The 27750-nt window shown below is 39.6% G+C and overlaps 1 protein-coding gene across 1 annotated transcript; it reads left to right on the top strand.

Moving 5' to 3' along the window:
- The first annotated feature begins 12598 nt into the window (after window positions 1–12598).
- On the top strand, window positions 12599–26182 carry PTGER2 (prostaglandin E receptor 2). Its single transcript, XM_033109692.1, has 2 exons — window positions 12599–13647; window positions 23778–26182. Exons 1-2 carry the CDS (start codon window positions 12805–12807, stop codon window positions 23997–23999), a joined length of 1065 nt encoding a protein of 354 aa, XP_032965583.1. The 5' UTR covers window positions 12599–12804; the 3' UTR covers window positions 24000–26182.
- The last annotated feature ends 1568 nt before the right edge of the window (window positions 26183–27750 follow it).

Here is a 27750-nt window from a genome sequence, read left to right as displayed (position 1 = left end):
GACTCTGAAGTTCACTTGGAAAATAAAAAGAGAAAAAAATTCTGGGAAAAAAAAATTAATTATGGGAGGATTAGTCCTGTTCTGTTTCAATCATCTTACAAAGATATGGTAATTAAAACAATGTGGTATTTGTACAAAGAAAAGGCTAGATCAATAAAACAGACAAGTCCAAATATAAATCTTACTATACAAATGACAAAGAATGCTCTACAAATCAATGAGGAAGAGAAAGACTAGTCCACATGATAGAGGAATAACGTAGGCCCTAATTTGTTTTTAGAGAAAGGCAAGTATATCATATTCTTTTATTCCTTCCAATGGTCACTATGTGAATGAAACCCAATTAAAGCCAAGATATATTTGACTTTGGAAAGGATTTATCATTATAGTGTTATATGCTACTTCTATTTGTCCAGAAAGTAGCTAAAATAAAAGGGCATATAGGCCTGGGGAAAACATTGCAAAGGATTAATATCTTTGTTATAAAAATAAGGATGTATTTTTATATGAGGCAGAGGTTATAGTAGAACCTAACCTGTCAAAGTCCACGTGGCCGTGGGTAAGTTACTTAGCTTCTCTGAGAATCAGTGTTCTTCCTTGTCAGGATTGTGGCAAGGATTTAAAATATATGTAAAATTCTTTGCACAATATTTGACATATTATGGTTGCTCCACATCTAATAGTACTAACTACTATGTATTAGTACCACTTCTAAGTGGTGGTCATGAGAGTACCATTAAGTAACATTAAGAGTAACATTAAGTCTCAGCAAAACAAATGCATAAAGAATGTGAACAGAGAGTTCCCAAAAGAGGATATAAAATTAATAAACTTGGAAAAGTTTCACCCTCACCAAAAGTCAAAGAAATGCAAATCAAATGAAATAGCATTTTTTGGCGGGTCTAGTAAACTATCAAAACATTTTATAAACAGTAGTACTCAGTGCTGGGAGAGTGTGCTGAAATTGGTATTTTCACACATTACTGAGATTATACAAGTTGGTACAACCCTCTTTGCTCAGTGGATATGGCAATTACACTGATACTACATAGAAAATACTTACAATGAGAGAAAAAAAGCAGGATGCAGTATTTTCTGTGTATTGTATAGTAGATAAAACTGGAAAGACACATTTCAAATTAGAAACAACAATCATTAAAGTGGTATGATTATGGAGAATTACTACTTTTATCATTTAAAAATTACAGATAATTAAAACTATATTTCTCTGATTAGTTCTAAATGGGTTCTTTCTCTTTTAAGTGACAAACAAAATTTAACTTCAAAACTCTTGTCAAAAGCAGACAGACCTGATATTTTTATATTGCTCCTCTAGAGGGAGCACGAGTATTTAAAATACATCATAACCATAACTTGATCTGTTACAGGCACAATAAATAGTCAAGAATTTTAGAGCTACAAGGGACTTCAAAGAAAATCTATTGTGTTTTCTTTAGTCTTAGGGATAAACAGAAAACGATCTCTAGTTATAAATGGTTTAGTTTCTATTATCGGTGCTGGTTTTAAATGACACAAACTTCCTTGTGTTGAGTATATAATCTTTTTGAAAGTTGAAGTTCCCAATGGAGAAGAAAATGGTAAAAGGAAACCAAGGGTGCAAACGATCTCAAAGCCCTAATATTTCTGCCATGGATACAAATAACTATCCCCTGAAATTCTAAAGAAAGTGCTATGGGTCTGTTTAATGTTTTGTTTTGTTTTGTTTTGTTTTTTGATATCCTATTAAGGTTTGGTTCCACAAAGCATCAAGCTAAGGAAAGAATTTGCGGCTTTGGTGTGTGGTTAATGTAACTAGGGGTCTATCCAGGCAGGGCAAGTCTGACTGAGGGTCCACTTAGGGGCTTGAAATGTGTCTGTCCTGCTACGCCAACTGCAAGAGGAGATGCGGTTTATTAGCTTTGGACAGTCCTGAGTTTACATCTGGGCTCAGCTACTCTCTAGCTTTGAGTTCACTCTAAACCTTCTCATCTGTTTGTGAAATTTAAATTTCAAAAACCCCAGTTAAGGTATATAACCTGTTTTTTGTAACCCAGTTTCACCTCAAAGCTACTTGGAACTAAGAACAAAATGAAGACCACAGCTTCTTCAGATTTATCACTCCCCCCCATGTTTATATACCGAGATGGCAACAAAAGATGGGGATGGTAGGAGCCTGAGAACGTTTTTTCTGGTACTTAAACTGAAAGATGAAAACATTCTCAGTTAATATAACAAGTCCTAGTAGCTCCCTGGGCTAAGAAACAGAGGAGCAGCAGGTGGGATTATTTTTCATGGAACCCAGAGGAGGAAATAGCCCATAAAATTCTTCCATTTGGAATGGCTTGCTTAGGAATCTTATTCCCTCTATTGGATGCAGTGATGGATAAAATAAAAGGCGAGGATCCTGGACTTTCATCCCATTTGTGGAACATTTGTCCAAAGAGGGGGTTATTATGCTTTACTGTCTCCCACAGGGGCCTCCTCACTCATCTTTTCACTTTCAACTACCACCTCTTCCTCCTTATTATTATTATTATCTTAAAGAGATGTGTACATTGTAGAAAGTTACAAAAAAAAAAAGAGAAACAAAACTGAAATAACACACCTTATTCCTACCACCAAGAAATTACCATTATTAACAACTTGGTGTATGTTTTCCTGATATTTATGTATGTGTGTGTATGTGTTTTACCAAAATGAGACATTATGCTGTTTTATCTGCTTATTTTACTTAAGATTCTCCAATTTTCCATGTCACTACATTTTCATCGTGTCTATACCTGATATATATTCAAATTCCACAATTTGTTCCCTAAATGCCCTTTACATTTTATTTGTTCAAACCACAACTCAATCCACAACCACGTGTTGCATTTGATTGTGATGTTCCTTAAGTCCCTGATCTAGCCCAGGCCCTCTCCTTTCCTTTAATGAATATCACTTGTTGAGGAGACCCAGTCAGTTGTCACCACTTTCTGAGTTTGTCTGCTTGCCACCTTGTCATGCCATTTGACTTGTTCTTCAACACCTGAAATTTAAATCTGAAAGCTAAAACTAAAGACTTCATAAATTCAAGTTAATTATTGTTTTAGCTAGAACATATCATAGATGATGTTGTACTTCATGTATCAGAGAAGATACGTATTAACTGGTTGCTAAGATTCACTCCTGGGTTAGGGTAATAGCCTGAGACTTTTGTTGAACAATTAATACCCCTTGCCTCCTTGCAACAAGAGGTGATCTCTGTGGTATTACTCTGTGATCTTATAAGAATGTCTACTTCCCACCAATCATCTACTTAAATGTTTTAATGGCAACTGAACACCCTGGTCTAAATCAATAATATTTATAGGGGTGACAGAATGATGATTTTCTAATTCTGTGGTTCCTTCTACATTCTTGGCTAGTATTCTTCTGTAATATAGAAATTTCCTTAATCAATTGGAGCTGTTTGGTTACTCTAATATATATTTCTTACAGTAAACATTGGATAAATGCTTAATTCTTTCTCTTTAGTTACTCATTATCAAAGTAAGAAGTCAATTTATAAGCTATCCCAAATGGTGGTTTATGAGTCCCATTTTGGCTTTTTTAAAAAAATCTTTATATAGGCACATGAATTTTTATAATTCAGCGATTCAAATCCACTAAACCATTATTTTTGATATTCAAATTGTTGCAACTTTGAGCAGTGGCTGGACTCCCTATTTTGACATATTTTTAAACTTAGATTTTACAGATACTGTTTCTTCTTCTGGGCACTATCCTGGTCCTTAATTTATACTTAATATTTTTTGCTAATATTCTTCTTGGTCATTAATACTTTTTATGATATATCTGTGTGTGTGTTGTCTAATATAAACAACTTTCTACCTTTTAATTTTCAAGTTAACAACTCATGACCATAAAAAGTATTTATCACTGGCCTGCCAAATCAACAGTTTGTTATCTGTTTTCTTTCCAATTTTCAAAATTTTATTGGGGTTGTCTGTTTCCTATTGCCTTTGTCTTTGGGGAGAGGTAGGCAGGAGCCAGGGCATGACGCTTCTCATATGCCAAGTTCAAGAATTTAGACTTTAACTGGAAGGCAGTGGGGAGACATTGACCAGTTATAAGCAGGAGAATATCATGATCAGATCTCCTTTTTGGGCTATAATATGGAGAACTGAACAGAGGTAAACAGGACGAGAGGCTGGAAAACCAGTTAGGAAGCCTCGTAAGCTATAGTCATTCAGGTAACCAGATCCAAGAAAGTAGAAGTGGGGATAGAGAGAAGTGGACGGGTCAGAAAAGTGTTCATAAATAATCACCAACAAGATTCGGTGGTTATTTAGATATACAGGCCAAGGGAGAGGGAAGAGTGAAGGAGGACCCCAGGTTTCTGGCTTGAGCAGCTGCATGGGCAATGATGCCATTCACTTCGAGGAAAATGATGAGAAACCAGCTTGAGGGGGACTATAGCATGCTGCCTTTATAAATGCCAAGTTCCACCACAGTTTATCTTAACGTGGATATAAATAACCACACTTTCCCAGCGATTGCACTTTGCTACTCCTGGAGGTGACTACATGCCGTTTCTACTTGAAATCGCCAGCGTGCCTTCTTCCTTCTCTCTTGGACAACCTCCTCACCCTCCACGCCAACTCCACCAACCTACCTACCTCTGCGCCACATACCCTGACTTTCATCAGTTTCAGTGGAAGAAATGTGCCTGCTCCTTTTTACAACACCCCTCTACGTATGCCCTAAATCCTTCTCTTAAAATTTTCAAGGCGTTTGCACCGGCAATTACTGATTTTCTCTTCTGTATCATCTTTTTCTCCCGCTCTAAAATGATTTCCATCTACAAGTATTTGCTATTCCCCATCTTAGAAAGAAAACTTCTCTTGATCCCACCACCCCTCCATCTACCACTGAATTTCTTCGCACCCCTCGTAATTCTCCAAGCTCATCCATATTGTTGTCTTCATTCCTGTTTCCTTTCTCACCTTCTCTCCTCATTCAGTTCTCTCCTCATTCTCTCCCCTAACTCCTCTCTAATCAGGGTTCTGTCCCTACTATGCAACCAAAAGAGCTCTTAGCAAGGTCACCAGTGGTGTACCCCCTGCAAAAGTCAGTGGCCAATTCTTGGCACCATCATATTAGACCTCTCTGCAGCACTGGCCCAGCCCACCACTCCCTCCTTTTCTCATTGAACACATATTTACACTATGCCAGACACACTTCTAATCCTTGGGATATGTCAGTGAATTAAAGAGATAAAGATCCCTTTGTTCTAGGAACCAATATTCTACCAGAGGGAGATAATTAAGCAAAAAACAATAAATAATTAAATTGTGGCATGTTAGAAGGCAATAAGGGCTATGGAAAAGAGAAGACATAGAACTCAGCAATGGCCTTGTGGAACTTCCCTTCAACATACCCTATATGACAACAATATTTAATATAAATTCAAATCATAGGACATGTGTATATATACCCACATAATAAAAATGAATCACATTTTCATCAGCTATCCTTCTTAAGTCAGTACTCCAACCCCCTCCTACTTCCCCTGGATTTGGGGTGAGAACATTGGGAAGAAAAAAATGTGGAAATTCAGGAGAGGGGATAATGGGGATTTGGTATTTCTTACTTTGTGATCCTACGTATGGGTCTTGGGGCAGGTAACAGAAATGGAAAAATAGAAGTGGCTGAACCATCACTGCATAAACCGACTCATTTTTGACCCCTTTTTAAAATTATGTCAAGTGATAGCTACTTTCTGACAGTGAAAAATCAATCAGGAACTCAAAGTATGGTAGCATAGGCAAGGAGTAGAATTTTCTATGAGTAATACGTTTTATTTTAATATCAAAGAAAATAGAGCTGTTATGTTAAATATAATAATTGTAAGAAGTATCGATTTCATAGTAGGGGTGGCAGATTTTTTGCAAAATGGCTGCAGCAAATTCCTCCTTCCCCATGTGCATGCTCCTCCCGTGAGGAGATAAGGTCTATTTCCCAGCCCTTCAAATCCCAACTGAGTTTGGGACTGACTTTGACTAACAGAATGTGGTAAAATGAAGGTGTGAAACTTCCAAATCTCTGCCTAACAGCTTCTACTTTCATCATCCTGTGGAAACACCATGACACCACAGGAGCCAGCTCAGGCTAGCCTGCTGGAAAATGAGACAAGCCCTGCCAACTGAGGCCTCCTAGGCCAACCACTCTGCAATCTAGCCACCAAATGACTTCAGCCACAAGAATGATCCCACACAGACTAGCACAGAACCACCTGACTGAGTCCAGCCCAACATTACTGACCCACTAATCGTGAGAAGATAAAATGACTGCTTTAATCCATTAAATTTTGGAGTTGTTTGTTACACAGAAATATATAACTGATACAACAGGTATTAAATATTTATTATTTATTCAGATGACAACAACACATTGTTTTAAAATTGATCATCGATATTTTAATAAGCCAAATTTTAATAAGTTTAAAAGTTATGAAGAAAAGTTAACAAAGGGAGTATATACTGGAACCTATTTTCTATGAAAAGTCCACTAGCCATATATCTAAGTTTTTTTTATATACATATAGAAATTAAATCATATTATACATAGTGTTCCATGACTCACTTCATTCAACACTGTAGACTTCTACCCATGTCGATGAGTAACAGCTATATTTTTGAATAGTTGCAAAATATTCCATTGAATAGATACATCTAATGTATTATAAAACTCCCTTTTATTGGACATTTAGGTTAGTTCCTAACGCTAACACATAAACAATACTGAAAGGAATTTCCTTATACTTATAACTTTGAGTATTTATCCTTTCAGCCTCTGTTTGTTCATCTGTAAAATAAGGATATCTCTGAGCCTTCCTACAGAATTTAAAAACATGAATGAGATAATGTATATGCAGATTTAACAGTTTAATAGTAAGCCCTTAATAAAGTGCAGTCTTTTATTATTATTATCATCTGATTATGAGCTTCCATAGGACAGGGACAATATTAGCATTACTCAGGACCTCACTCAATAATAAAATTGCTGACTTCTGCTGAGTGCGTACGATGAGCCAGGCCCTGAGTTCAACTACAACCTTTGAGGAAAGTACTGTTATTATCCCCATGTTACAGATGAGGAAACTGAGGCACATAGAAATGAGGTAATTTGCCTAAGGACAGAACTAAAGTGTGAATTCAAAGCAATCTGATTCCAGAACCTATGCCGTTAAAACTATGCTGTGCTGCCTCAGTAAACATATGCCTTAATTAATTGTTGCTGAGTGAATAAATTATTGGCCTATAGATTTCTAAAAGTGCAATTTCTGGGTCTCAGAGCTTACAAATTTTTAAGGCCTTTAACACATATGCAATGTAAGTTATTTGTTATAATTTTAAGTTCCTTAAAAACAGTCTAAAAATATCAATAATATCACAACTATGGAAACAAAAGTGCATAGAAGAAAAATTGAAGGAAACACATCAAAATATTAAGAGTGGCCGTTTTTAATGGATATATTCATGGGTGACTCTTTTTCTTCCTTCTGTTTCCCCAAAATTTCTATAATGTGTTGTTACTTTATACAAACAAGTTGCATAACCATAGCCTTATTTTTGTATTATGTGTGCTTTTCTGCCTTACAGTTCGTTCTGTCCTTTGAAACCTTCAAACCTTTCTCAGGAAAGAGAATTTTCATGATTATAGTGGGTTCTTTGTTCTCTATCAATCTTAAAAAGAAAATTAGAATCACAGGTAATTTGCCTTCCTAACATTATTGGAGTGACTCATTTGATTGAACTCCTGGTCCTAATAAGCAGTGTTGTAGATTTACCTTTCTGATGTTTCCTGTCTGAGGACAAGAGAACTGCTGTACTCTTACACTCATTTGTAAAGCACGTTTTATTGACTGAGGGTTTTGCAAAGACTTTATCAAGTTGTTTCTCAAACAATCCTGTGAGATTGTAACAAATCCCACTAAGCCTTGGATACACACACATGCCTACATGAATGCAAAGGTCACCGGATACTAATTTAACATACTAACCTATGTATTTTTTTGCCCAGTACTTCCTGATACTCCAGACCTTCCCCTGGTTTTAGCAGCAGCTAGGGCATTCTATGCTTACTGTCTTGGAGAAAGGACAATGTAACAGAACATAAGCATCAATTCTTGGCTTATGACTAGAAAGTCGAAGCCTAGAGGAGCACCACATGGAGGAGGTGAGAAAGAGCAAAGTTGTACCACTTTTCTCCCCAACTAGTTCCACAGGCTGTGAAGGAGGGAAAGTGAAATTCAAAAGAACAAGAGAGCTTAGATGTTAACACTGGGGTTTCCTAGATAATATGGCTCTGTACCCCAAATCTCAGAAAGGTTTGAGGGCTCTGAGAGCACAGAAAACCTATAGTTCACTTCTTTGGTAGAAACAGGACAAGCAGTAGGAAACAATAATTCTCTAAGCTTTACGTGATATGGAAAGAGTGAGAATATTTCCCATGAGCACAAAAATAATGATGACATGAAAAGAAAGGCAACCAGATGTGATTAATCTTCAGGTTCACCCTTTCTTCTGCCAACCCCAAGCTGCTGTAAACTTTAGTTCTAGACTTTCCATTTGGTTCTTTTTTTATAGTTTCTATTTCTCTACTAAGATTCTTTACCACTCACAATTCTTTTAATTCTTTGAACATATCTCAAAGTTGGTTTCTATTGCCTGCTTTTTGTTTATTTGTTTTTAACCCTTTGTTGACATTTTCTTACCACCTTTATGAGAGAGGGACTTCCTGGTGATGGTAATATCATCATTGGGTCAAGCAATGACACTAATGGATGACAAGACTCTAATGTCAAAGCAGTCAAGTTAAAGTGGGGCAGGGCATCACCTTGTTAGAAATGGTGCATAATGTGTAATGACTTCCAGTCTTCATATAAGTACGACAGTTTCACCCTTGTGAAAACATACGGGTAGCGTCTCCAATCTTCTTGATCAGTCTCAAACAACTGGCATGACCTGCCCACTCATTAAAGAGTAGAACTGGAAGAGAGTTTAAAACTTTTGCATCTAACTCCCTGCCTTCAGCCAAGTAGATGACCGTTTCTTACAATGATTCATTTTTTTCTAAACAAAAAGCAGCTTTATTGCCTTTCCCAATATAAAGGCAATACATACTTAGAGAAAAAAATCAACCAAAACAGACATGCATAAAGAAAAAAGTACTACCCAGAGAAATTACCATTAATATTTTGCTAGATGCTGTTCTAAGCAAATATTTATGAGTATGCATATAATCTTATATGAATGGAATAGCATACATGCTTTTAACCCAATAGGTAGTAAAAATCATTATCAATAAATATAGATACACATCATCCTTTTTAATGACTGTATATTCCATTGCAAAAGTATATCAAAATGTATTAAACCAGTCCTCTATGGAAGGACATTTAGTTCTAGATTCTTGCAATAATGAACTTTCCTTCTTCTTTCTCGCTCTCTCTCTGTGGGTGTGTGTGTGTAACATCTTTGTGTATTTGTCAGATTAGGTCTCCTGGGGGCAGTAAATTTTAATTATTTCTGGACTGCAGCATATTCAACATTTTAAATAATAAATAAACTACTCCCACCAATAAGGTACCCACTCATATTCCCACCAACAGTGAGCCCATTTCCATCTTTTGTCATGCTGGATATATGCAATCTTTTCAAACTTTACCAATATGTCAGTCAAAAAGTAAAATCTAAATTGTATTGAGTGATTTGCCAGGGAGTTCTAGTGTTGAGGATGGGTACCTTGCCATTCTGTCTTTAAATGGACAGTGTATGCAGTATACAAGGGCCTGGGATATAAATTAGACAGTCTGGCTTCCATACTCCTAGTTTTATTGCACTAACTCTGTGTCTTTGGGTAAGCCACTCAACCTTTCTATACCATAGTTTCTTCAAATGTAAATGAAAACTTGGAATGGGTGTTCCTGAATTCCCTTTCCAGCTACTTTAAGGAGGGGATGGTGGGGAATGAAGTGTGCAGATCTGCAGCAGACACTGTATATTGACTAGCCCAGTGTCATTCCCAGATCCTTCTCCCTTGCCTGACTCTACTCTAGAAGAGGCTGGAAATGCTCAATACCCCCTTTCCCAGCCTCCTTTGAAGCTAAGAGGTAGCCATTTTACCAAGTTCTGGCTAATGAGACAAGACGGAAAGTCTATTGGCGTGCTTCTGGAAAACTTTTTGCTTTCCTAATGAAAGAAACTGGCACAAGAGGAAACAAGCTCACAGGTGCTGTCTTTCCCTCTCCATCTGCCTTCAATGCAGACTTGATGTCTGGATCTGCAGAGCAGTGTGGTGACTTTTACGAAGTTAACATAGCTAAACAGGATCTGTTTTCTAGAATCCTGCATGATTTCACGGTACTGTTGGCCATGAGAGAAATGTTGCATGAAATCTAGAAGGCAGTGGTGAAGCAGCGGCCATGGTTTTCATGCTCTGAAGGACAATGCAGGGCTCCAGGTGTGGTGGTAACTCTAACACATTGTCACTGATCTACTGGCTTACCTTGCTGGCATGAGGCAGCACCCAGACTCCAGCTCCCACCAGATCTCCTCCTCCATCTTTTCCAAGTTTTAAGCCAAGTGTATGTGCAGCTCCCTAAAGGGTGCCAGGTTCTCCTGCAGTAGTACATCTGCATTATCAAGGTCGGAGGTAGTGAGAAACACACAAATCCAATCTGTCTTTGAGGATTCCAGCTTACGAATTCCAGTTTGTCCCCACAGGTTTCAAATCTGTTCCTGCTCTCATCCAAGTCCAGCTTTCTACCCTGAGTGCCTTCTGCGTCACCTTTGGTGACTTCAGGCTCAACATTAGAACCAAAGACAGCAAATAGCCCTGTATAGACTCTTCCACCAGCTCCCATGATTATGTAAGTTCTCAGGTAGCACTGTCCAATAGAACTTCTGTGATGACAGAAGTGTTTTGTATATGAGCTGCCCAACATGCTAACCACATATGGCTAGTGAGCACTTGAGATGTACCCAGTACAACTGAAAATGAAGTTTTTACTCCTCTTTAATTTTAATTCAAATAGCCACATGTGGCTGGTGACTACCACATTGAGCAGCATAGGTCCAGTGCCCAATAATAAATCTCTGATTCTGTATTACTCATAGTGGCTCTGTTTCTCTGGTGGAATCCTGACTGATACAGGCAGCAATTGGTGACTATATGGGGTGGGGAGTGGGAGGGAGGATGTAGACAGAAAGCCCACCTGCTAGGAATGACAGGGCTGGAGGAAAGAGTCCTGCGAGGCCCACCAGTTTGCCACCAATGAACTTCTAATATCAGAAAAATAGACCCCCGTTAGCTCTTCTTGTTGGGAACCCCATCCCCATTCCAATGCCCAGGCCAGAATTATCAAGGTGAGTTAAAACATTCATGGAGAGCAAGCAGGCTCTAGCAAGGTGTGCTCTCCAGTAGGCAATCTTTCCTTTACTCCAACACGATGGATTTTTTTTTCCCCTTTCCAGTTCCCTATGCAGATCTTTCCATGTTCCTTCCCTAAGTGAATATGACCTTCTTCATAGAATATAATTACTCATGCTGTCAGTCACACTGGATTTTTTTTTTTTTAAATACCATCCCATTTTCACCACTCTGCAATTAAGACAGTAAGTGGTAAGCAACCATATTTGTCAGCTACAGTCTCTGAAACTGATCACTTTACCAATAAACTTTACCAGGAATGGGTCTTGCCGGATGGGTCCTACACAGTTAACAGACAGTGGAAAAATTAATGGCTGCACATTTTCTTTCAAGGCTGAGCTTGAGTAGAGAACAACGTACAGTGGTTTGTCCACAAACACCATTATACACAATTACAAGAAACATTCCTTTTTTCCTTTTTTTTTTTTAATTAAAAAGATGGTTGCTTAAACAAGTGGTTATCCGTTACGGTGTTGACATAGGAAAAGGCGAATTGCTGGCAACGGAATCAAAGCAATAGCGCAAGAGGCAGCTCAGTTTGTGTGAGTGGTTTGGTTCCTTGGATGGACAGGCTTGCTTTTCACTTCCTCCCAATTTTGATCCCGCCCTCTTAGTGTACCTTCCTGAGAATGTTAAGAAAAAAACATATTGGTCTTACTGCAAGCCATCTTTGGTGTCTGTTCCCTTCTTTTTCACATCTCACGGGACTGGGTCTTCCTAACTTCTTTGGTGAGTGGCTTCGCTTTCTCGTTGCTCCGTTCCAGCCCTATGCCAGGGCTAAGCACTTTCATAGAGAAGATCAGAAGACTCTAGGAGCATTCCACCCCGGGGGAGCAGAGCAAGGATCACAGCTCCCGCCGGCTGCGAGCAGCTCCCGGACTCCCGCAGCCTGCACGCCTCTGCCCAGCGCCGCGCCCGGCCGGTGCCCGGACCCCTCTCCACTCCCACTCCCTGCCGGCGCGCCCGAGTTACTCGCAGTGCGGCGGGGCTCTCGTGGGCGCTGGCCCCTGGACGGCCGTTACACAGCGCCCAAACACGCTCCGGGGTGGCGTGGAGGAGGGAGTGGCAGCCCCTGGGCGCGTGGTGAGCTGGGGTCGGCGGAGCCACCAGCGCCGCCCGGATGGTGCAGCCCAGCTGCCACTCCGGGAACTGCGGGAGACCGGGGCAGAGCCTGCCCTCGGAGCGCGCTGGGGGCCGGAAGGGGGCTCTTGATTTCGATTCCTCCCCTTTTCCCTCTGGGTCTCGGAGCTTTCACTCTCTCAGACCCTCCTCCTCCCAGGTACAGGCAGGGAGAGGAGGATACATCTCTCCTCCCGGCACCCGACCATGGGCAATACCTCCAGTGACTACCTGCCGGAGCACTGCGAGACTCAACAGTGGCTCCCCTCGGGCGAAAGCCCAGCCATCAGCTCTGTGATGTTCTCTGCCGGGGTGCTGGGGAATCTCATCGCACTGGCACTGCTGGCGCGCCGCTGGCGCGGGGACACAGGACCTAGCGCCAGCCGCGGGAACTCCATCTCCTTGTTCCACGTGCTGGTGACCGAGCTGGTGTTCACCGACCTGCTTGGGACCTGCCTCATCAGCCCCGTGGTGCTGGTTTCGTATGCGCGGAACCAGACCCTGGTGGCACTGGCGCCTGAGAGCCGCGTGTGCACCTACTTCGCCTTTGCCATGACCTTCTTCAGCCTGGCCACGATGCTCATGCTCTTCGCCATGGCCCTGGAGCGCTACCTGTCCATCGGGCACCCCTACTTCTACCAGCGCCACGTCACGCGCCGCAGCGGCCTGGCCGTGCTGCCCGCCATCTACACCATCTCCCTGGTCTTTTGCTCCTTGCCACTGCTGAAGTACGGGCAGTACGTCCAGTACTGCCCCGGGACGTGGTGCTTCATTCGACACGGGGAGACCGCGTACCTGCAGCTTTACGCCACCCTGCTGCTGCTCCTCATCGTTGCCGTGCTCGCTTGCAACTTCAGTGTCATTGTCAACCTCATCCGCATGTACCGCCGGGGCCGGAGAAGCCGCTGTGGACCCTCCTTGGGCAGCGGCCGCGGCGGCCCTGGGAGCCGCAGGAGATGGGAAAGGGTGTCCATGGCAGAGGAGACAGACCACCTCATTCTCTTGGCTATCATGACCATCACCTTCGCTATCTGTTCCCTACCTTTCACGGTAAGTCACTCACTCCACTTGCACAGCCCAGCTCTGCGCAGCTTTCCTACCCTCTCCCCTCTCACTTCTACCCTTTCTGTTGACACACGATCTTTTGCAAGTTGTAAAAATCTGTCCTAATGTGTAAAGGTCTGTAGACTTCCCCTCTCCCGTCTCACCTTTACCCCACTTCCTTCCTCCCCTAACCCTGGCCTGTGGGCGTCTCTAGGCTAATGTTTCTCATACAGTGAGTAGTAGTACAGGCCTTCGGACAGGGAGCCACTAAGCCAGCCAAACTCCCCATCCTAGAGTCAAAAGCCCCTTACAGTGTCCCTCTCCCACCTCCTCTACCTGAGGAGGGGGCAGCCCCTTCCACTTCTGGATGGTTATCAGCTACAGTCTGACTTCCTGGAGTTGTAGTTTGCCTCCTGGTACCCACCACTCACTGGTGCTGGTTCACCATACTTTGCCTGCTGTTTCTCCCAGGGCAAAATGTGATACTCAATCCACAGCATTTGAGCCACCATTGAGAATGGTACCAGGTGATAAGGGCCCCTGTTGCAGAACATTAGAGCATTCATTATTTGTCCCAGACGTTCAACAAACACCCAGTTGACAGGTTTCCCAATTTACATGTTGGGAGCATAACTCTTTGAAGGCATGAAAACTCCTAATACATCTGTAATGATAATTAGAGGAATAGATGATTGCTTAGAGGAACGCGTTGCTAAGCTTTTGAGATACCTCTAGAGGAAGCATTTGTACTCTCTTACAAAATACCTTCTTGATGTCACTGTCAGAAATATATACAGGTATCCTTCAGCTTACAATTGTGCACTTTATGAGCATGAAGCCACACCAGGAATGGCTGGTCCATCTCAGGGATGGGACAGTTAGGCTTGCCCAGCTCTTGCCGTGACTCAGCAGGCCAGAGCCTGCCAGGATAACTGAAGGACAAGAGCCTAGTTACCGAGATGGGTGCTGTCCTGGTTTGGGGCAACCTCAGCTGCTAGTTACAGTGCTGTGAGTTTGAGCCTCCTAAGGTGTACAGAGTGTGGGATGTATCTGAGCATGGGCTCATCTCTTACAGAGAAATGGGAACTGGGAGTTCTGGAAGCCCCACTTTCTGATCTTCAGAAGAACAAGAAGTAAGCAGTTTGGCAGTGACACCACTTGCCACAATCTTGGAGAAAAGAAAGAGATGGACAGTGCCTGCCATTAGCAGGTCTGACCTATAGAAGCTGAGGAAGTAACTTTATCCTACTTCCCATCACCATCGCTGTTTTTGATTATTTTCATATGCTCATCATCAGGGTGGGAAAGGACACAGGATCCTAAAAGCCGGGATATGACCCTCCCTCCCAAATTAACTCCTCCCTACCCCCTTATTTTCAGCTATGTTCACTTCTTCCTGGACCCCACTGTCCTCACACTTCTGCCCCACCCTCTGTCAGGGCAGAAGCTGGTCTGAGTTAGTAAGTTACACTCTGGGAGAAATGAGATGGAGTATGTAAAAGGTACCCTGTTTTACATCGGACCATGAGAGGTTGCCTCTCCCATTCCACCCAGAGCCGGGGAGTTTGTGCAACAGAAATGCTACGATGTAGAAGCCAACGTGGCTTCTATGCATTTGTTTTGTTTAACTGGAGAATGGACTCTTTCAATTTTGTCAGGAGCTAAATCAACTTTTTGGGGTCAGGACTAGGATACAGAACAAGTATCTATGAGGGAAAGCATTTCAAGTTCCACTAAACAAGTTAGAATTCAACTTGGGAGTCATAAACCATTTCTGAATTGGGGAGTGCCTGTCTTGGCCTGGTGGGCAGTAGGCTATCAGTTCTTGGAGTTTTATCTATCATTTGTGAGTGTGTATACAAAAATATCCCACAAAAATATCCAGCTAAAATAGCCTGGGAATGGGCTCAGAGGTGATCATACACACTTGTGAAAAGAACTGTTATTCCCTTTCTGACGCCCGTTAGAGGAGAGTAGGGGGAGAAAGGCTTCCCTTTGAGCGTGACTGACATACTGCATAAATTGTATTTCTTTTTAATAAAAGCAGTGATTTTCAATAGATTCTTTTGTTTCCAAATAAATTTGCCTTTTACCATGAGGAGTCCATCAATGCTATATGTTTATTTTCGAATATATGTATATTTCATATATTTGAATATACCGTGTTTCCCCGAAAATAAGACCTAGCCGGACAATCAGCTCTAATGCGTCTTTTGGAGCAAAAATTAGTATAAGACCCAGTATTATATTATATTATATTATATTATATTATATTATATTATATTATATTATATTATATTATATTATATTATATTCCCGGTCTTATATTATAGTAAAATAAGACCGGGTCTTATATTAATTTTTGCTCCAAAAGATGCATTAGAACTGATTGTCTGGCTAGGTCTTATTTTTGGGGGAAACACAGTATATAGTTTTCCCCTTCATTTAATATTACGCCAGGGCAGCTCCATAGTTGCTACATTGGAGGGCCTTAGAGCTGGAAGTCTGGTTAGAAGGAGTGTGTGTGTTTGTGTGTGTGGTGGGGGGGAGGGGCGGGCGCGGGTAGAGGTTTGTTTTGCTTTGAAGCTATGTTTTTTATTTAGATTGTCTGTTTATGGCATAGAGGAGCTAGATTATTTTGTCAATAGATTCTTGGCACTTGTTAATGACTTTCATTTATGTGGTACTTTAAACCTTATGAAATGCTGCAGTATCCCTATTTAAGTTATTTCTTGGAGGGCTTATCTGATAATTCAAAACTCATGGCTACTGTTTGGTGCATACATTCTGCTATTTCAAAACACTTGTCATGTGCCCCTGGGGAGAGGGCACTATTCTCCCATGTCCTTTTAGTTTATTGACCCACACTAAAACTGAGGTCAGAAATGGCCTACAGGAGTCTTTCACCTGAGGCAGGAATCATTTACACATGTCCTAACTAGGGACACCGTCAGACAAGGCAAAGACTGCGGTTGCCTTCAGAAACTCTCCTGTTCCTCTAACAGAGCACATGCAATCCAACAGAAATACAGCGTGAGCCCCAAATGCAAGCCACATAACGACTTTAAAATTTTCTAGTAGCCATACAACAAAAACTAAAAAGAAACAGATGAAATTAATTTTAATCAGTATGTTTTATTTAACTCAACTTATCTAAAATATTATTAATCTAAAATATAACCAATGTAAAAATTAATGAACTATTCTAACTAATTTTCTTCCTTGTGTCCCAGAAAATACGAGCAATTTACCCTATCTCTGCCTGTTCCTGCCACAGCTGCTTTCTATGTCCCTTAGAAGTGACCCAGCAAGGAGGAGGCTTCACAGTTGTGTTACCCAATGGGACACCAACTTATTCCAGCACTTCAGGAGTGGGAGTAGGAAGGGAGTGGGGATTTAGGAAAGCTGGAACTAGTAATGTCATTGTCTCAGTGTGGGCAGGTTAGAATTACTGCTTCCTCCAAGAATCCCAGTGTAGGACTTCTAAAGTTTGGGAAGTGAAACTATCAAAATGGAAGATACCCAGCGCTCTGTAGTGAAGTCAAGTTCAACCTCAAATATCATATTGTTAACATTAAAATGACTAACTTTTTTAAGTGCCAATTTTTATATACACTAATCCATTATCTTCACAACAATCTGTAAAACAGATAGTATTATTACACCCATTTTACAGATGAGGCAAACAACTTACCCTGGGTGCCACATCCGGTGAGTGTTGGAGCCAGGATTCAAAGCCAGGCAGTTTAAGCACAGAGACTATGCTTTTAACAACAATACCACTGGAGAGTAAGTACTCATTTCTCATATGAGAAAATTAATCCAAGATTTCATAAGAGAATTCTGAAGATGTTATAAATATCTGGACCACTTGGCCTCTTAATTCCAACTTGTTAGCTTTAAAAATAAAGTGGCAAAGACCTTTTTCTCCATATCAGATCACGGGGTCTAAGCTGGGGCCAAGTTTTCAATTCCTTTTTTCTTCTCCACAGACTTGTGAATTAAAAGGCTGAGACTGAGATTTAAGGAGATTGGCTAATGTAAATGCTGCTCTAAATTAAGAAATAATCAAATTACCCCTCACGTAAAATCTTCCATTGGTACCATAAACCATTTCTTAAGTGATTTTTTAAAAAAGGCATGTGTTGTTTAGGAAATGTCGTTATTTTGGCAGTCCAATATGAAGCCATGCATGAGACCAACAACATATTCCAAACTGTTTATGCTCTAAAGGGATAGTGTGTAAATTAATAAATTCCTCCTTATGTTAATCAGCTGTTGTCATCATTTCACAGAGATAAATAGAAACTTACTTTCTTCTTGAAATGGAACAGAACACAGGAAATATATCAGACCTCCATTCTTGCTTCAGATTCTGTTTGTGTCTTCATTTCCACCCCACATCAAGCCACTTTCTCACTACTTCACTAATAATTGTGGATAGCTTCTGGTCATTTTAAACTGTTTTCCACATGCCATTAGGATAAAGTGCTTATGTATTTTATTCAGTTCTAAAATTTCAAGAGTGAACTTTGACTCATTCTAAAAATATCTTCGTCTTTAGAAACTCTTTAGGGCTATAATTTCTAGGTAAATCTGATTAGTGGAAATCTGATCTTTGCAAACAGAACAAACTCAAGTAAACATACTGGAGTTTCCTGTTCATTTCTGGTACTCTTTATGACATGAATGGGGATTATAAAACAGATATGAAATAGGTCAGTTACATACGAGCACATGGAAAAATGTCACAATTCTAGCAGGGATGAAAGGGATATCCAGACATCTTTATGCATAATCACAATGAACTTCACTTGGCGATATTTTAAGTTAATATTCATGTACTATTGGAAGGGCCTTATCATTCATGCATCATTAGTGATGTATTTGCGGATTGTTGAAATAATTTTAACACACATTACTTTTCAAGAGAAAATTTCTTTATATGACTGTTGTCACTTGATACCGTTCTTTTTGGCCATTGGATATTATGAAATGGTGCTTATGACTAATGACACAATTACACCGCGTGTTTAAAATTTAGACAGCAAGAACCCTAGTCCTTTTCCCAAAAGAGAAGTTGTACATTATGTCTCTACCCTTGATGGAGCTTATCCTCACTGCTGTTTCAGATAATCAAAAACATCTTTCAGGGATGGTGTATTTCTTTGGGGCATGTCAAGAGCCTATCACAGTATCAAGTTGACAAAAAGAAAAAGAATAGAAATAGTGAGTGATTGTCTCTGGAGACATAGTGTTTCAGGAAGGCAATCACTCAAAAAGTCTCTTTCCACCTACAGGCTTATGATGCAGTTAATTTGCAACGTGGCCTGCTTTGTTTCCATGGCTTCTCCTGCTTTCTATTTTGAAGTTTCTGACTACTACTCCTCATCCTTAGCTTGAGCTCACCTCCGTTGTGCCTCAATTTATATCAGCAAGGTGTACCAAACTTCATTTTTCTCAGAATATTTTGCTGCCTAAAATTGCCCTCCTCTCACAGAAAACTAGACTTAAGACTTTTGTAGTTGGGACATATGTGTGATGGAACGGACCAAGGACAGGGAAAGTGCATTTGGGGAAGTCTGACACTTCCTCTAGACCAGGGTTACTAACCTGCACTCCTCGGACAGTGCTGGATCACTTCAAAATCATCTGCAAAACCTTGTGCTTATCTGAGTTCTGGGTAGAGGGTTCATACTGGTGTCCAACATTTTCTTGAAACCATTACCCTAGCATATACAGGCCGAGGGTGCTATACCTTAACACTAACTCTCTAAACCTTAACATTAACTCTCTTTTGTGTCCTGCTCTGGGATCACCTGGACCACAAGGCAGGGGACACTCTTTAGTACTGGAGCCACATCCACGCCCCCATCTTTCCTTTTGAAGCGAAATGGGCTACCACAAAGCACCTGTGATCTGGGGGAAGGAGTTTCTTTTTTTTAAGGAGGGACAGCTCACAGTGGCCCATACGGGGATCGAACCGGCAATCTTGGTGCTAACCGGCCACCCCGGAAGGGGTTTCTTTAAAACATCAAATACCTAGAAAATAATCTCTCATGAAATGATTTTTTTAAAGAATGGATTTTGCAAAGCCTATAGTTAGGACACCTTAATGAGTTTCACAAGCTAAACATATAGCAATCTCTGCCTGCAACTTAGCTGTGCAAAATGGAGGGAAGAAAAGCCCCAAAGAAAGACGAATAGCTACTTAGATATAGCCATGGTTCTTAAATCTATAAACAGGAACAGTGATACCCAAAAATCTTTATGACATCTTTGAAAAGAAGTCTCCTAAAACCCATAATTCAGTCAGTCCGTGGTGAATTTTACATGAGACTTTACATTACAGGCTTTTTATATAGCTGGCAATAGAGTCGTAGCTAAAAGGAACGTTTGGGTCACACTTGAGATGATAGCTAATCTTCTAAACCTTGGTTTCCTCCTTAGTAAAATGGGAATAACAATATTTTGCAGGTTCATGTAAGGATTAAACAGAATAAGACTTAGAAATTGCTTAGCACCATGCCTGGCACACACAGGTATCCAGTAAATATTACCTGCTATCTCTGTAGGATTCAATTTCCAAGGGAAAATCAATTGAGGGTTAATGGTCAGGAATTCTGGAAGCTCAAAGTCATTTGTTTGAATGGCCAGGCCTAAGTGGGTCTTTTGTTTTTATTTCAGGTGTTGGGTAGAGTTCTAAAGTAGTGGTTCTCAGCCTTGGATGTACATTAGAATCCCATGTGTTGGGTGGGTGGGTGGGGGGTGCTTTTTAAAAACCACAATACAGCCAGATTTAATTAATCTGAGTCTCTGAGGGAGGGAGCAAACCATCAGTATATTTGTAACACTCCTCGGGTGATTTCAATAAGCAGCCAGATAAAGTTCTCGTTTGCCTTAAAATTCCGAACCCACTACATGGTTGTATTTATGGTAGGTAAATAGCTCAAACAAACAATACCCGGTCAGTGCCAAGATGAAGTTTTCCATGGGAGGCTCCAAAGATTCTATAAAAAACACTAATTTTCATCTGTGCCGCTTTGTAGGTATTACAAGCTTTATATTCTTAGTAAAACCCAGTAGAGAGAGCCTGTCCTAAGGAATTAAAACTCCCTTAACTCATTTAGATTAGTGCTTAGTACTTTTTTATAGCAAATTTATTAGTAGTATGTTCAAAAACATACATAAATTGACCAGCCTCTGAAGCAGAATATCACTGAAACACTCTTAATTAATTGACTTATAGTCAATGTGTCAGCCTTTAATTAAAATCCAGGATCAGCTGCAGGGAAAGGGGAATGTGGAATTATTATTTAATGGGTAGAGTTTCAGTTTGAGAAGATGTGAAGAGTTCTGGAAATGGATGATGGTGATGGTTGCTGTTCTTTGTTCTTTTATGTGATGGTCAGTCAGGTGTGGTCACAAAAGGAAACAAGAGAGGCTCAGGAAAACAAAGTGTATCATACTCACAGGTCCTAGAAACAGGAAGGACTTCACAACACTCTAGGTCACATGGGAAAGTACTAGTGCATGTCAGGAGGCAGAAGGAACAGGAGCTGGAGAGAGCCTGGGTCATGACCTTTACTGGAGTTTCCAGGCAAAGGCAAGGCAGGGGACGGTGAACAGCTTAGGGCTGGCTAATGGGAATCATTTCAGTAGGCTCTAAGCCGTAGGAGCGGTCCCTACATGCCTGGTACTGGGACCTGGGATGATTAAGGCAGAGGAATAAATATTGCCTCCAGGGGTAGCGGGGCTCTGGATTGGTTAGTTTGCCTATCAAAGGATTGCTCCCTGGTGAGCCCTTGGCTACCTCTAAGAATTGGCTAGCCCTGAAGGGGCCATCTCTTCCCAGCCAGAAAGGTGTTTACGATGTCAAAATATCATACTATACAGGACATTTGAAAATTATAAACAACCCAGCTGCACAACAATGTGAATGGACTTAATGACATTGAATTGTACACTTGAAAATGGTTAAAATGGTAACTTTTATGTTATATATGTTTAACAATAAAAGAAACAAACTAGGGTCCACAAGATTAAAAATGGTGAACTCCAGGCAAAAGACAAGAACCAAAGAAAAAAAAGTGGGGAGGTAGGAGAAGACAAAACTTACCTCAAGAATTTCAAGGGTTGCTGAAATATATGTCTCTTCCAATTATAGAAGAAGAAATTGTCTCTACAAAATATTGTAGATTGCAAATTTTAAGCATTTCTGAAAATTACCCAGCAAATTGGGTGAAATGGAAAGGAAACAAATAGTACAGAATTGCTTCATTCTCTAAACCATTTTCACTTCTCATTGCTCTTTCACACTCCAAAGAGATCAGGAACTGAAAACCTGACTCATCTTCATGTGTGAGGCTGGGCCATTAGAAATCTGAGCCCTCTTTACAATGCCCATTTGGCTAGCCAATTCAGTGTTAACATATTCTGTGGCAAAACTAGGTCATAAAATCAGCTACAGACTTTTTCTACAACGGAGTTCTTGGGTGTGTGTGTGTGTGTGTGTGTGTGTGTGTGTGTGTGTTGTGATGAATATATTTTAATCTATCAGATTTATATATACTCTTATCCTGAATTTCTAAACTTGAAAATCACTCCTTAAATGTACCATATAAGTCCTGCATATTTCTCATCCAGAGTAGTTTAGCTGCCAAGGAAATTATTGCTCCATTGCATATCTTCACCTTACTTTCCTCTTCTCCCTATCATCATGGAAATCCACCATCAATTCTTCTTTTTCCTTACTCATCTGCCAAGTCTTTTCTCCATTCCCTATGCCAAGATTCTCTGGCATAAACACCTGTGGCTGCCAAACCTTCCTGCTATTGTCCTAACATAAGCAGCTCGAAGATGACTAGTCTTCTCCTTCCCCACAATTTGCTTTGTATATTCAGTTGCCAGATGCCTGCAGAGTAAGTACCAGGAGAGAAGAAAATAAAACATTCCTTCTTCTGGTGAAGGAGGGTGGAGGAAAGAAGGAATAGCTTTCTAACTCATGGGCTACCCTTGTTAAGGAAGTCCCTGGAGTCTTATAAAGAAGTGGTTTTAAATGACTGGTGTGATTTACATCTGATTTCCTCTTTTCTGCAAGTTGTGTGGAAATGTTTGATCTTTACTGAGCATGTACCACTTCATTCCTTTTAATCTAACCAAAAAGTTGTGTGGCTCCCTAAACATCTAAGGAGTCAGATGAGAACTGGTAAACTAGTTTGAAAACATTGGCTAGCATGTAAAGATGTGTCAGCTTTCCAGTGTTTAGGAAATTGCTCTGAAGACCTTTGCTCTATTATAGAGGAACCGGATGTAGCACATGGTGAGCACGGCCCTGGTGTCAAGGGAGTTGGAATTGGTGTCTTGACTCTACCATTAAATAGCCCTGGGAACTGGACAAGTCACCAAACTTCTGTGCACCTCAGTGTCCCCATTGGTAAAATAGAGATAGTAACTAACATTGGGCGGCACTTACTAAGTGAGGACTCTTTTAAGTAGCTCACACGCATTCCTTCCTATCATCCTCTCAACGATCCTAATAAGTAGGTATTGTTGTTATTATCATGTCTATTTTAACGATGTAGAAACTGAGGCACAAAGAGGTTGGTTTTCTTAACCTATGGTCCCAAAGCTACTGCGTTTCCCCGAAAATAAGACCTAACCAGAAAATAAGCCCTCGCATGATTTTTCAGAATGACATCCCCTGAACATAAGCCCTAAATTAATATAAGCAAAAATTAATATAAGACCCAGTCTTATTTTCGGGGAAACATGGTATATATGGAGTCCGGATTCAAACCTAGGCAGTCCAATGGCCAGCACCCATGCTCTGTTGTGTACCCTGTCTCACTGACTTGTGATAATTAAATCAGATTAAGTATTCGGTAGTCTATGTAACATGTTGTTATTAACTTTCCTGAGGTTCATTTCCTCATCTGCCAAAAGGAGACAATACTGATGCTTCCGAGTTTTTTGTAAGGAATAAACATATGGAAGAAGAGTGAGATTTTGCTACCCACCTTTCATCACCACTATCACACACCAAAGCATGTTTTGCTTTTAAATTACATATGGTCTAAGCCTGTCCATTGCTTTAATGTAAAACTAACATCACTTTTCCCTTTTGCTTCTTACAGATTTTTGCATATATGAATGAAACCTCTTCCCGAAAAGCAAAGTGGGACCTCCAAGCTCTTAGATTTTTATCAATTAATTCAATAATCGACCCTTGGGTCTTTGCCATCCTTAGGCCCTCTGTTCTGAGACTAATGCGTTCAGTCCTCTGTTGTCGGATTTCATTAAGAACACAAGATTCAACACAAACTTCCTGTTCTGCCCGGTCAAATGCCAGTAAATAGACTGACCTTTGTGGAAAGCAGCTAAAATGTGCTCATTAGCCAGCATCTGGAAGATCATTTTGAAATGGTTCCTTGGAGAAATGAGAAAAGTTGGTTTATAAACAAAATGAAGCTAACCTAATAAAACAGAGTAAACACACATTTTAGCAATAGTTTGGGCTACACACGTGCTGACAAGACACTTCATGGAAGGTGTCAGAAGGATCTATAAAACCTATCCTCAATAAGCACGTCACATGGCTTTCAGAAGAACAACCAACTGCATTTAAGATCCAGTTGCCTTTTGATTTAAGCTTTCCTGTTGAATGAGAAAGCATATGGTTTTGTAATTTGTTTAAAACCCTAAATAGTTACTGTGTGTTTTCTATTTTAATCTTCTGTGTTACTACTGTTATGATCATACAGCGTACAGTCAGACCAGATGAAACTTCATATATATTCTCTAGGAAGTTGGTATGTAGAAACAACAAACCTGGTGTTTTGTGACTGCTTAACAAACTCTGTCTTTGGACAATGAGTTTGAAAATCGTAATCACTTTGTATTACAATGTTTGTGTGTGTGGGAGTACTCTCTTGTCACTATTACTCATACTAAATGGTATTCTCGTTAGTATTACTTGTGGAACAGTAGGCTCAGTTAGTTAATGTACTAGTCCTCCAGAAGCTATGTGTCAAAGTGTCTGGTTATTTATTTTGTAATGTCCATCATGCTAATAGTAATCAAGAAAACTTTAGGAATTTTCCTCTCAACAAGAAATAACAGGCTATAGAGAAAGTTAATTCTCGTTATTTCTCTTCATTCTATTTCCAGGGGAGGCTGTACGAAGGTCGGACGATTAAGTTCGCGAACTTCCCACCGTGTACGTGCATAGTGGAAAGTTCGCGAACTCAATTGTCCAACTTTTTCATATGTGGCTATGTCTGAAGCCACATATTAGGATTAAAAACTGAAAAATCTGGTCAATTGTTCAGATACACTGGAACTCTTTTAATGCTGATGTGAGGCAATGAATAATATCTACTTTATAAGATTACTGTGTTGTAGCAAAATTCATCTGTCTGTATTTTTCCCAGGAAACATGATTTGACTCATACTACATAGGAAATCATGTAACATGAGTCATACCTTAATATATTTCTAAATCTAAATGTTTGACATGCCGTAAACTCAGCATCAAAATATTTCAGTGAATTTGCACTGTTTAATCATATCTTAGTTACTGTGTAAACTCATCTGAAATGTTACAACAATAAAGTATAAAACAAAAATTTGAAAATAGTATAGTATTTGATGAATTTCTCCAAATAACGTTTTATAGTTAGTGTAGATATAATATTTTTCCAATGAGATAAAAGTGGCAATTTATATTTAATTTGGCAGGTTTTTAAACTATGGTTGCATTATAGTTTAAAGTATTCAATATAGTACTTGGTAAGAGGATTTTTTTCCTTACAAAACTATGTTTAAAATAGTAGAACTATGTTATTTTTTTTTCAGTATTATTACAAGATAGCTATGATAGAAAAAAATTAAGAGATGTTAGTTTTTTTCCAAAATCTCATTGAGTTGCTTACATAAAAACATTTCCTATAAGTCGTTCAATCACTTAGAGTTTTTCCAAACCATTCTAGGCATCAGTGTATTTTGACACAATCTATGTCAAATCAGCTCTTATTTTAAAAAGAGTAAATAAGTGGTTTGCTTTTCTACTAATTTAGATAAACGAGGCAAAATTAACTTAAATGAAATCTGGACATGTAAATAAATCTTCCCTCTCCACCAAATATTCTAAAGTTAAGAAATTGGTCTAAATAGGACTAATTAGGCTGGCTCAGGGGTAATTCCTAAACATAAAATTCTGAAGCTAATTTGAATCTGGAAGATTGATTTCTTTTATCAGTTGCCTTTTTTTTTTCCCAATTGAAAATGTTAACTATAATCCTTCACCCCACTTCATCACCCCACAAAGTTCTGGAATAATGCCTGATAACTTTAAAAAGTCAAACTTGGACATAATATCACTACTGGGAACAAAATGATTCACTCTGGGGCTCCAACATGTAACTGTTTAAGCCATTTATTTAAGAAATAGTAGATTCCTAGGGCTTTGCTTCTTAGTTTCCTACTGTTCCTTGCACTTTGTTAAATGACTAAATCCTGTTATTTCATTTGCACTGATATATATATAGATATATATATACACGTATATATATATAGATATATATATACACATATATATGTATATGTATATATGTATATATATATACACACACATATATATGTATATACGTGTGTGTGTGTGTGTGTGTGTGTATATATATATATATATATGTATATATATATATATATGTATATATATATACATATATATATATATATACACACACACACACACACACACAGATGGATAGATAGAAGGAATTGAGAGTAAAAATCCCATGTAGTAGTCAGTCGTCTACCAATAATGGTAATTTAAAGATAACAGAAAAAATTACTAGGATTAGAGATGTAAATATTTTCTTTCTAAAAATCCCATCTCATCAGACATACTTGTTTAAGTTTACTGAGTCATTTTCAAGTTAAATAAAAAACACAGAACTTAGCTCGGTGTATTAGTGAACTGAATTATAATGAAAGAAGACCTAGATTTCATTCTTTGCCCCCAACAGCCAGTGGAATGAAAAGGGAGAAAGAAACAATAATATTGTGTTTCCCGAAAATAAGATCTAACTGGACAGTCATCTCTAATGCGTCTTTTGGAGCAAAAATTAATATAAAACCCATCTTATTTTACTATAAGACCGGGTTTTTATAATATAATATAATATAATACCCAATCTTATATTAATTTTTGCTCCAAAAGTCACATTAGAGCTGATTGTCTGGCTAGGTCTTATTTTTGGGGAAACAGGGTAGATATTCACCACAAAATGCCAGCAGTAACTTTACATGTCCAGAAATGGGATGGGCCAAAGCAGTTTGTTCTGAGCTGAATTATTACTGGATGGTTCACTGTGGCCCTTGGTCATCTTTCTCAAGAGAGTACTGGGAAATTCTAGTACTAAACTGTGGCCTTGAATCTCCAAAGATCTGAGAGTGACCTGAGTTTGCTTAGATTCTATAGAAAGCCTCCAAAAGACCTGAACTGAAAGTGGTTTGGACCCATGACAACCTAGAGCCAGATCAACACTCTAGAAACAGCACCAGTGCAAAACCACCATGCTTGCAGAGGCTGCAAGCCCTGAGCAATGGGGAAGGCAAATCCCATCCACATCATTACATTCGCAGTGTAATTCGGTTCAGCTTTTGGCACCTTTGTCTGCTCACAGCAGCGCAAATTGCAAGGGCTGTCCTAATGCTACTATAACGTCAGCTCTGATTTGAACCCAGTAAAAACATATTCAGGTTTAGAATTTGATAACTTTGAAAGGCAGGGAAGACAATTACCTTGCCCTGAAGCAGAGCTTTATTTATTTCACCTTGCCGGATCTAATGGGTTGAGCCAAATCTAATAGTTTTCTGAATTTCAGAAGATTTTGAGCTGTTCACAGATAGAGAAGCAGTCTTGTCTGCAAATGAGCGATTTATATGTGGACTTAGAATGCCTCCTCATGCAGAAGGTGTTGCAACTTGAATATTTGATGATTATCTTCTGTCTTTATCAAACACTTAACTCCATTGGATTCCCTTTCTGAGTACACTTTTATAACATACCTCCAATCACTAACACCATTATTAGTGATTTTTTTA

Source organism: Rhinolophus ferrumequinum, chromosome 6 (assembly GCF_004115265.2).
Source record: "Rhinolophus ferrumequinum isolate MPI-CBG mRhiFer1 chromosome 6, mRhiFer1_v1.p, whole genome shotgun sequence".
Taxonomy (NCBI): Eukaryota; Metazoa; Chordata; class Mammalia; order Chiroptera; family Rhinolophidae; genus Rhinolophus; species Rhinolophus ferrumequinum.
This window is presented reverse-complemented; position numbering and strand designations above follow the sequence as displayed.